The sequence below is a fragment of the Micromys minutus genome (genome assembly GCF_963924665.1).
Source record: "Micromys minutus genome assembly, chromosome: 2".
Taxonomy (NCBI): Eukaryota; Metazoa; Chordata; class Mammalia; order Rodentia; family Muridae; genus Micromys; species Micromys minutus.
The window spans coordinates 4035762-4047277 of record NC_137971.1 but is presented as its reverse complement, the minus strand read 5'-3'; the positions used below and the strand labels follow the sequence as shown (position 1 = coordinate 4047277).

The following is an 11516-nucleotide window of genomic DNA, read 5'->3' as shown; positions in this document are numbered from 1 at the left end:
GGCAGTTTACTCAGCTAGGCAGTGGTGGCACACACCTTTAATTCCAGCACTCAGAAGGTAGAGGCAAAGGGATTTGAGTTCAAGGACAGCCTGGTCTACAGAGTTCAAGGACACCCAGGGCTACACAGAGAAACCTTGTTGCATGAAACCAAAAAACAAAAACCAGTTACTCTCTATTAGTAACCAAGCATTGGGGCCAAAACGACAAGGCAGATTCCTGAGCACAGCTGGAGCTTTGTGTAATTCCCTGTAGAATAAAGCATGAGTCTTTGGAGAGGAAGCACTCTCCAGTAGCTGCTGAGCCTCTGCCTGGGTTCGTGACCTCTCCACTGCATTCCGAGTACCGCTAATTGTCCCCAGAGCTTCCGGGCAAGACCACTTTGGTGAAAAGTTTGCACAACTGTTGTTTCTGAGCCTGATGGCAGCACCTTCCCTGGAGTGTTTGGAGCGGTGGGATAGAACCCACGAGCAAGTGCTACATTCCTAGTCTATGCTGAGGCTTCAGTCATGAGGTAAAGTGTGAAGTCATTCCAATTAGGTAAAGAATGTTAGGTGTGGTCAGACTTGATTGCTTCACAAAGCACAAAAATATTACAGAGCTGTTTTCATTTTAATCCCAGATAAAATGGACCTTTGGCTAGTTTGTGGGTTCTTCCACAGTTCTCCCCTTTACTACCCCTGACTTTATTTGGGGATTTTTTTTTTCTTTCTCCTCTATACTACCTAGTGTTAGGGTTGAAAAAGGAGGGGTCGGGGTGGAAGAAAGAAGAATCCACAAAGTAGCCAAAAGTCTGGTTAAAGTTAGGAATGCTCAGGGTTAAAATTACTTTTCCATGGTAAGCCTAAGGCAGAAATGCAGGGAGACCACTGTGTACACACTGTTGTATTCTGAAGGCTTAGTTCAGCATGCATTGATGACGTGGTCATTTTAAGATGACTTCACCTGCTTTTGTCCTTTGTATACTGCTAAAACATTTGAAATGCTGCACTTGCCTTCCATGGCAAGTTTCCCACTGTGACTATACCTACTGAGCTCACATGCTACTTGGAGGTGCTCCAGTTAATGCTAACAGGAGGGAGAGCTGGGTGAAGAAAAATATATAATACCTTTTTTCCTCTCCAGTGAAGTTTGCAACATCAAAGCTGCCAGGAGCCAATTTCCATAAAAGCTGTCTGACAGGAGTTGGAAACCGACTGGGAACTACAGAACGAAATGCAACAGAGACTTTTAAAAGAATGTGTAAAAGTACAGAATTGGGTATTTACCCGGCAGGCTGACATTTATAGGAATACTGGGGGAATGCAAAGAAATAGGGAACAGATCAGCTTCCTGGGAGACAGTTTGTATGTTAGAAAACAACTCAAACCAAAACAAAAAGCAGGCCTTGGTCAGGAAGGGAGCCTAGCTGGCAAAGACGCTTGCCTTCAAGCTTGCAGGTGTGATTTCAGGCTTCAAAAACCAAGTGGTGGAAGAAAATGACAACCCCCCCCCATCCTGTCTTTCCACGTGGTGCACCTGCATACACAAACAACTGTGAAAAGTGTAATTCTTGAATTGTATAAAACTCATAGTCTAGGAAATGTATCGTTTCCAGATATAACTGGGCAGCCCCACAAAGATACCTGATTGCAGTGTTGAACTCGAGGCCTTAGCACAGAGCAGTAGTGAAGGGTTATGTACAGTTAAAGCAGTGTTACAGTGACCCAAACCACAGATGTTCAACACAGGAATGGACAATCAAGTATCCACAGAATGAAGCAAGGTTTTGTAGGAGGGAATGAAAGCTTTCCCTAGTGGACTACAACTGACTATAGGTGGCTTTTCTATTGCTTTCTCTTGTTTTCTATTTTTTAAACTTTTTCCAACGAGCACATAATACATAGTTTTGATTAAATATGAAAATGATTTCAGGGTTTATATGCACAGAGCACCTGCCAGAAGGCATGCCATTTTGTTCTGTGACACTTAAATACCTGGACCCTCTAAAGTTAAAAGGAGAATGCTGCCCAATAATCACCCAACTGCAAGAACAGGCAGGTTGGCAAAAAGCAGAAACCGTGCCCAAGTCAACATTTCCTTGGGTGGAATGGATTAAATCTGCGGAGTAGCCAACACGCTCTGTGACCACAGCTGCACCGCTTGCAGCTAGCAGCCCGCTCGCTGGGAAGTGTTTACAGTGCGGTGGTGGTGCGGTGGCCTCGGGTCGCCGGGTCTCGGGAGGCCAGGCCGGCGCTGTTCCTGGGAGCAGCGGTTGCGCCGCCCTCGCGCAGAACGTCGGGATCCTCTTGGGCTGCATCCGAGAGGACCGTCCCGCCTCTGCTAGGAGAGACCTGCAGGTGCCCCACGTGGCTGCGAGCCGCAGCGGCCCCCGAACGGAACCCAGCCTGCGCCGCGAGTGGGAGCCCCACGCCTTCCAACAGGCCGGGCAGAGCAGGGCGGGGCGGCGGACGGGACGCACCCCTACCAGGGAACGAACGTGCGGAGCCCCAACCCTGCGCCCGCGCCCCTACCTGCCGAGCCGAGCAGAGCGCCGGCTTTGTTCGCTTTGTCCCCGCGCACCTAAGCGGCCCGCCGGGAGGGACGCCATCCGGGAGAGCGCACGCTGCGCCACTCCAGGTAAGGGGGACCCGGGCGCGGGGGGCGGGGGGGTGCTGTGGGTGGAAAAACCCGAGCTGCCTGGCGCCTTCGCGGGTACCCCTTCTCTGGCCGCTGCAGAAGGGGCTGTAGTTTTGGTTAAAAGCTTTACGAAGGTGCGCCTCGCTCCGCATTATGAGCACTCAGGTGCTACAGCATTTCCACGCGGGTTTCCTAGCCCGACAGCCTCGTCCTTTCAAAGATGTCGCTTCCCGAAGAACTCGAGGGAAGTTCACTGCCCTGAGAGCAAGGCAAGGGTTCTGCTTTTCGCAGAAAGCATGAGTGGGAGAGACATGCTTGCCTTCCAGCTCCCCGCAGCAAACATCACCTGGCTCAGCCCTGTTCTCTGCCCTTTTCCAACCTGCCTGGGACCAGACCCTCGGTGGCGGGCAGAGACAGAGTGGGAGGGGCTCAGCACCTTGAAAAACCGTGATTTAAAAGTCAGAAAGAGCGGAGATGGAGCAGGGATGGTGCTCCGCTGTGTTTGCTTACAGCTTTGCCAGTGTCAGGCTGGTCTTGTCAGAGGGCCGCACTACCGAGAGCGAATGGTCATTACTGGTGTGGTGTCCCGCTATAGCCTCCCCTGATTAAATAAGCAGACACTCCTCTAAATGCGTATAGGTTCAGTCCTAAAACCTCAAAGTCCGAGTTGCTCCGAAATGACCTATTGAGAAAGAAACGGAAAAAAGTCAAAGGCGAGTCAGAGAAGTAGATAGCTCAAAGCTACCTTCACGGATGTGGAATTTCCTAGACTTGAAGGCGATCCCTTCCTCCATCATCTCCAGTGTATCTGAAAATCCGTCATGGAAGTATGTCTCATCAGATTTGGTTTGGGTCTCCCCACCCTGAGCTTAAAGTCAAACCAGTCCTGAAGGCAGCCGGTGGAACCAGCCAGCCAGACGCCGCTGTTCCTGTAGTTGAATGGATGGAAAGACTTGAGGGCTAGCTTTACAGTTTTAAGTTTACGGCCAAACTGAGCAGGGGTACAGACTTTGCATAGACCTCGTGCCCCCACCAACCTGCTCTGTTACTATCATCCCCCAGTACGTGAGGTTTGTCACAAATGCAGAGCCTTCAGGCTCCACAGCTGAGGCCTCACACGTGGCATAGCGCATTCTATATACCTGGACAAATGTTTACTACTGCCCCCAGACAACCATCTGCATGTGGCCTATTTATGTCACCCTTCCCTAGCCCCATGGCAATGCTTGGTCTCTCTAGCTGTCTTCATGGTTTGTTTCCCAGGTGCCATGACGAAACCACACAGTAAATGATCTTTCAGATGGGCTTCTTCTGTTGTAAGCACACATCCAAGTTTCCACTCCTGGCTTTTTAAGGAACTTCATGAAAAAGACATCCTAAGATGGCAGTGATGACTCTCAGGCTAAGCCTGATAATAATGCCTTTGTTGGCCATACTCTTACATGTGTGTCCCCTACAATTATGAAGCATTTAACACCTTGACGTCCTGGGCACAGGGCAAATGCTTAACAAAGGATAAAGGACATTTCCTATCTTTATGTCCGGGAGTGAGAACAGCATCACGAAGAGCTTCAGAGCAGAGGGCTACAGACTTGTGTACATGTACCACAGCAAGTTCAGAAGAAAGACGATTGTAATTTGGAGGTGATGTATGAGCTTTTCCTCGGATATGAACAAAATTCACCTCATCCCAGATAGAAAAGTACCAATGTCTGATCCTCCAGAGTCTAAACCAGCGAGTTATTGGACTTGCTTACAGAACGAAGTCTTGCCCCAGTAACTTCCCCATAGCCGTGTAGGTAGACATCTTCCTGTAGACTTTCCAGACTCCAGCGCCCTAACCATGGGCAGGTGGAGTAGAATTGTGTGCAGCTGGCAGGGAGCTGCAGGAGGGACAGGCTGAGATCCCAGGATGGCTACTTGGTCCTCCTATGATGGGCAACAGCAGGCTCCAACTTGAGGGTGATCGTGGTGGGATTTATAAGAGGACAGGCCTGCCATTGGACAAGAAGGAAGGGTAGGCTGGAACAGAGTTTTAGGAAGAGGAAGAGGGAGAAGCAGGAGGAGGAGTGGCAACATGGAAGCAGACATAGCTGTTCCTCTCTGTGCATCTCTGCATAGATACAGGGTGTTATAAACATTTATAAAGGATGGAAACATATAAAGGACAATCTGACTTGTCTATGTGGGCAAATCACATCACATCAATTGGATTAGTTTATTGTGTGATGTTTTCCTTCATGTGGCGACTCGGTTGAGTTCAAGAGAAAGTGTAGTGGTGGGAGGCACCAGGCCTGTCATGGAATTGGGATGTGTGGGCCTAGTGTGGTAACAACTCGAGGGAATTGTGAGAGAGTAGCCACCGCTGGGACCAGGGGTGGGAGCAGAGAATATGAGAGAGAGCCAGGGAACAGTGTGGAGGGGTGATGTGCAGGTACCAGTCACACCATCTTTTAAAATATCTACCACCACAGAGTGTTTGTAGGTAATCAGAGCTGTTCTTGGGGGGGGGTATACTCTGATGAAGGGTGTGTTTGAAGGCCAGTGTTATGCAAGAGGAGGACTCAATAGAACCACTAATTAAAGCCTCACACCCCCCAGGAAGACAGCTTTAGAATGCCCATTGTGTTATTTATGCTAGACCACTGGAGGGACCTGGAGCCGGAGTCAGCATGACTGGTGTTTGTTTGTTTGTTTGCTTGTTTGTTTTCTGTCTGGGCGTCTGGGACCCTGCTTCGAGAACAGCTCTGTCTCAGTTTGCCCTTTCATCTTCCTATGGCCTAGCCACAGCCTTCCATCTCCAGCAGTGCATCCTCCAGGTGTTAATAGCCACTGCTCTTTAACCAGGTTCCTCTGAACTGTGATTGGGAAGGGTTGCCTTTGTCCAAGCGGGCCTTTGCACTGGAGTTCTGTGGCATCCTGCCAACTTTATTTCAGACCAAGAGATGGACGGTGTCACCTCCAGTACAGAGAGAAGAAAGCAGAGAGGCTGAAGTGGCAGAATTCCCCAGCGAGGGAGGGTCATGCTCAGGTCTCTTGTTGGCTTGTTCATGCTTCTAATCCTCCTAGAGAGCCACCTGTGTTGACACGGCTGAGAGGACCTGGGCTAGATTCCAGGTATGCAGTTCGCCAGCTCCGTGTGGCCTAGGGTCCCACTTCAGGTCTCCACGTCTGTCTCTGTGAAAATGGATAGGCCATCATGAGCCCTACAGGACTGAATGTTGTCAGGTGAAATTGGCGACTTCAGTGTAAGAATCTCTTACCGTCACGTAGAAAATGAACATCTTCCTCTCAGCAAGGCTTTCCTCATGTTGTCCCATGGGTAGAACAGCAAGATCCTAACCGTTCTTATGAAAGACCTGAGGTTGGTGCTTGCAGAGCCTCCCCTCTGCCTGAAGCAGAGCTGGGCTGGAATCCGTCTCCTGACTCAGTGCCCCATGTGTTGTCCCTCCCCTCCAACTCCGCAGGGTTTGCAGCTCTTTGCTACAGAGCATCTGGGTCCCGAGCACTGGAGAACAGACAGAGACGTCAGCCAAGGGAGCCCAAAGCTGGTCTACAAATGTCTTAGCAGATGAATGGGAGCAGATGAATAGCAGACCAGTCTTCCAGGGTCTCCACATTCATTATCATCCCTTCATGCTGGTTTTTGGCTGTGAGACTTGTGGGTTCCGAAGGTTTGCTGGTTTTTGGCTGTGAGACTTGTGGGTTCGGAAGGTTTGCTGGCTCTTTAAGGAGGACACGGCCTCTCCTAGGAAGCCTTGGACTTCTCCCTGGTAGTCCCAGCTGAAGCATGAGGATCATTTGCAGTAACATAGAAATGCCCCGTTTCAAACAGACAGGCAGACAGAGGGAGAGAAGGGGGAAGAGGGGGAGATGGGGGAGAGGGAGGGCAGAGGGCATTCTCTGGCATATCAAACTAGGAAAAAATGTTCCCTTGTCTTGAGTCTCTGGGCCTGAGCAAGATAGAGTACATGAAAGACAAGGAAGACGATTGTTATAGTAAAGACTTCCTGGCTGGGCTGGAGACTACCTCTGATTTCTGTCTTCCTGTCCACACATTGGCTGTTATGAAGGACTCGGGTTTCCATCCTGCAGATTGGGGAAAACTTACAAGGGGCACTCCAGTATCTGTGGAAGTTTTATTTTCTAATGAGAAGGAAGTCTCCCTTTTCCTGCACTCTGATGGCTGAGGAGAGACGGGCACAGCCCTGCAAAGCCACCCCCTAGTGACATTCTCATGTTGGCTTTTGTTCCTTGCTGTGCCTGAGAAATGCAATTCTTAGTTTCTGTCCAGCGAAATTATTTAGCAACAGACCTCGCCCACCTGGTGCAGATGCTGCAGAGGTGTGGCAGTCAGAAGGGAAGATCTGAGCACAGCTCCCACATCCAGCTGCCAGCCGCCTGGAAGCTTGGAATAAAGTATGAGGCGCATAGGTAATGGAACAGAGGAAAGGAGACAATGGGCAAGGGGTTCTGTCATGGAAAGGGTTTGGCAAGGTGGACCTGCAAACAGGCTGGCTTCCTGCCTCTGCACAGGAGTGGAAATCTCACCATATCCAGTACGAGAATGCAAGGAAGGCACTAGCTGGTTAAAGCTGCCGGAGGACCGGATTCAGGGTGTCAGATACAATCAGGACTCTCCTCCTTCCCATAGTTCATAGCCTTTTCCTGGATCCCAAACTTCTGTCCCCCACTGGGTCTCCTGTCCCAGTCTCTTTGCTCGAGTCTTGAGTAGCATCTGCAGTGGGGGTGATTCACTCTCACTGGTTAAGGGGGTTAAGAGAGAGGACCCAATGTCTGGAACCCAGTAGCAGCCTGTGATGAATGTTTACTCAATAAAAGTGGTTGTTGGTTTTTACTGCAGAATTCATGCTTATTTTAAAAACTTCTTGAGGCTAAACAGGTGATGTGCACCGATCGTATTCATAGATACTCAGGAGGCTGAAGCATCCTTGAGCCCAGGAGTTTAAAGGCAGCTCGGGCAATACAATCCCATTACATTCTTGACATAGAGCAGTATTGAATTAACATTGTAAGAACATCTTAATATGTAACGAGATGAGAATAAACTGAATATTTGTGGTGATTGGCTTAGAAGAGTCTGGGATGCTAATGATACTTCACAGAACGTCTGATAACAGTTCACTGGTTTGGCGGCAGCTGTCCATCCTATGCTCTTGGTATGAAAAAAAAATCATTGAGTATGTGAACACAAAGATGCCCCTGGAAGGTTCCTCCCATTCTCTGCAGGTGACACTCTGTGTGACCTACTGAGCATGTGAGTTTCTTCCTGTGTACCAGGAAGTACAGGCTCCAGGCTTCATCCCTAGTGCACCATCCCAGGTGCATTGGGCTTCTGGCGAAGGAGAGGGGATCGGTTTGGTGTGTGGGCTGTGTGGAAATAGGGGACGGGAGGGAGAGATGCCGTCAGGATTGTCAAGCAGCACCCGTGACCAACATTGTGGGGAACTACTTCCCAGGCAGCTTCTATTTGCAGAATGCCAAGACAAATTCTGTCTTAACGAGCAGGAAGGTGGGAAGATGAAAACGCCCAGCTGGGCAAGCAGAGGCAGGCAGTAGGAAAGGTGATGGTGCTTAGGTTAGCTCTGTGGTATGAGTGGAGGGGCCGCAGTTCTCGGTCTCTTGGAAGCAGGCTCCTCCTCACAGACAGCTGGGAGCGTGATTTTCGGAATCATCCTTTGATGTGCACAGGCTTGAGCCTCTGACTTCTGCACATGCGTGTTCCAGGGTCAGAGGCTGGAAACCCAGAAACCACTTTAGAACCAAGGAGCAGGAAGTCTTCCTTGAATCCCTCACTCCCTCTCAGCCACTGCTTCCTCCACCCCAGTGGCAGGCAGGGCAAGTACCAGATCCATCTAGGATGTAAAGGAAACTACATGCTGAGAGGAAGGAAAGTTCTGAGTCTGCTTTGCTGGCAACCCAGGATCTGGAATCATATGACCCCTCTAAGCCGGCCAATAGCCTCCCCAGCACTTGGGGGTCTCCTGGCGCTTTCGGTCTGGCAACACTGAGTGTGTAGGGCTGTGTGTGTCTTTGCCAACCTGACAAAGCTAGAGTCATCTGCGAAGGAGCCTCAGCTGAGAAAATGTCTCCATCACATTGGCGTGTGGACAACTTCCTGATTAGAGATTGGTGTGGGCGGCCCCAGCCCACTGTGGGTGGCGCCATCCCCAGGCAGGTGGTCCTTCCAGGGTTGTATATAAAAGGAACTGCGCAAGTCAGTAAGCATCTTGGCCTCTGCTTCTGTTCCTGCCTCCAGATTCCTGCAGGCTTCCCTCAGTGACAGAAGCTGAGTAAACCCTTTCTTCCCCAAGAAACACATGCTCCTGGTCATGTGTTTCATCCCAGCATCTGTAAGCAAACCAGGATGTGCAGCTCCTCTTTGGAGACGATCTCAGTGACATAGAAACGTCCCCAACTCGCTAGAGGATTCAGAAAATGATGGCGTTCAACTCCAGCCTTCGTCTTGCTCGTTTCCCGAAGAGAGCGGCTTTGAAAGGGATCATATGGCCTGTTGGGACCTCAAAGGGCTGAGACTGGGGACCTTTGGGGCAGGAAATCTCCAAAAGACTGAGGAGGGTTTCCTGACTGGATTTGAGATAGGAGTGCTATCTGGAACTATGTCAGACAGCTGATTAAAGTTAGATTTTGGGAACGGCCTTCATGGTGTAGGCTGGCTTGATTCTCCAGACTGCCATAGTCATGCCAAGGCCGCTGGGGCCGGTCACAGTGCTCTCTGCTGACGCCTGCTTTCTCTTCTCCCCTGCCCCCAGGTCTAACAACATGCCTCCGTTTCTGTTTCTACCAGCCATGTACGCTCTCCTGTTCTCCAGAGGTAAGGTGTCTTTCGGTGGGCTCTAAATTCTGAGGGCTCAGTTTGTTTCTAATCTCGCTGGCTCGTGTGTGTGTGTGTGTGTGTGTGTGTGTGTGTGTAGGAGGTATGTGCTCGCCTGAAGTTGATGTGAGATGTCTTTCTCCTCGCTCACTCTCCAGCATTTGAGGCCAGACTTTTGCTGAACTCCCCGCTCACGCCTTCAGGGAAGTGGGCTGGCAGTGAGTCCCCGGGCTTGTCCCGTCTCCACCTCTAGTGCTGGGGCTGCAGACACACACCACTGCTCCCAGCTTCCTACGGGTGCTGGGGATCTGAGCTCAGGACACAGCAAGCCCAACACAGCAGCCCCGGGACACACAGAGCCACCTTCCCAACCCCGATTTTAAATTTGCAGTCTCTTGAATATACAGTTCCACACCCCGGCAGCCTCCCTCCCTGAGGCCCCATTGTTCTCTGCTTCCCCTTCTACAGTGGTCTCTTGATGGTCCTGGGAAGATCCTGACCAGCCTCGGCTGTTCTCCACTTAGTGCCTTTTCCCTGTACCAATCTGATCTTGTCCAGCTGCTGCTTTGCCCCTACCTGAAGCTTCTCAGTGACTTCCTCCTTCTCTAAGAGGCCCTGCCTCATCCCATGAGTCCTCTGTGGTGTTTCCTCCTACACAGCACCCCTACTTTCTCCTCTGAAGAGGCTCTGAATCCCGAAGCCAGTCTGCCATATCACCCGCACTCCCCTCCTGCCACTGTCACCCAGTAAACTCCTGCCCATCCCTCAGTGCGCTCCATGGCCTCTCTGCATCCAGATTGTCCTTCCCCCACTCCTCCCTCCAGAGACTGTGCCCTGTGGTCTGAGGATATGAGTGCCCTGCTGTGAGTTTTAGAGAGCTGGTGGTTTCCCCTGAGAAGGACCCTGTGGATGGATTACCCACCGCAGTGTAGACTGAAACACGGGGTCACCGCTCCCTCCTGTTGACCTCCTGATCTGCACCCTACCCCCATCCCTAAGTACTAGCCTCTTCAAAGGATGAACCAAGATGGCAGAGGACCAGTGTGCCTGCCAGTGGACATTCCAGAAACAAGAACATGTACACTGGTGGGTGAGTTGTGCAAGTCCAGCCTGGGGTGCTCTCCTGCAAAACTGAGATGTCATTTGGAAGCCTCTAGGAGTGTGATCTTCCCTAGTCTGCGTTTCAGAAAGCAGATGTTGCTGTCTGCTGCGCCAGCTTTGGTCCTCTCCTGATGTCCCCCAAGAACATGAGGCTGGGAGTAGAGGCCATTTTATCCCATCTCCAAGCCAGGGAGAGGTATCCAGCCTCGCTGGTGTGAATACTGAGCCGCCTGGAGGAGCCAGGCCTAAATAAGTTTCTGATGAGCATCCCCAGCCTGAGTTCTGTCATGTGACAGTGCTTCCTCTCCCGGGCCTGTTCCGAATGCTCACAGGCTTGATCTGTCCAACAGTCTGGACAGCTGAGGGCCTGGGATCCAAAGAGGCTGGGTCACTAACTTATGGTCAGAGTGACAGCCAGGCCTCCTGACTCCTGCTCGGGCCCCGCCATGATGGGTCCTCTCGGGAGACATGACTACAGGAGCTCTCTGTGTAAGCCCGGTCCCTCTTCTGAGAGTGAGTGTTTGGTTACAACCACAGTTTAGTGTTGTCTGTGCATGAGCATTGCCCACCCAGACACCAGGACGGTGAGGTTCTGGAAACTTGGCAGGAGGTCTTTGAAAGAGGCAGCCAACTTGATTAGAAGCAGCTAAAGCACGCAGCTCTGTTCCTATATGGATCTCCCCAGCGTCCCTGTCTCAGCGGTTTGGGGTTCCTGTTAAGTCTTTAAAAGTGAACAGTGCTTTGACATTTGTTATGGGGTTGTGAAGAGTCTTTTGGCTTCTGGGACCTTTGTCAACAACTCGTAGACTTTATTCAGGAAACTTTGGTGTCTGTGGAATGCAGGTGGAGAGTGAAGGTCCGTGAACGTGGAAGACAGGGTGTGTTCCTATGCTTGGGGGTTTCCAGGGAACTGAGGTCCCTGTGGGACTCTGGGATGAATAG

General features: G+C 50.9%; 1 protein-coding gene across 1 annotated transcript in view; it reads left to right on the top strand.

The window, feature by feature from the left end:
- Positions 1 to 9421: 9421 nt before the first annotated feature.
- The window catches only part of VWA2 (von Willebrand factor A domain containing 2), a gene marked incomplete at both ends in the record, with an annotated part of 29746 nt that continues 27651 nt past the window's right edge, over positions 9422 to 11516 (top strand). Inside the window, one exon of the mRNA XM_080911568.1 lies at positions 9422 to 9473. Coding sequence (XP_080767694.1) covers positions 9422 to 9473 — 52 coding nt within the window. The remainder of the gene's footprint in view (positions 9474 to 11516) is intronic.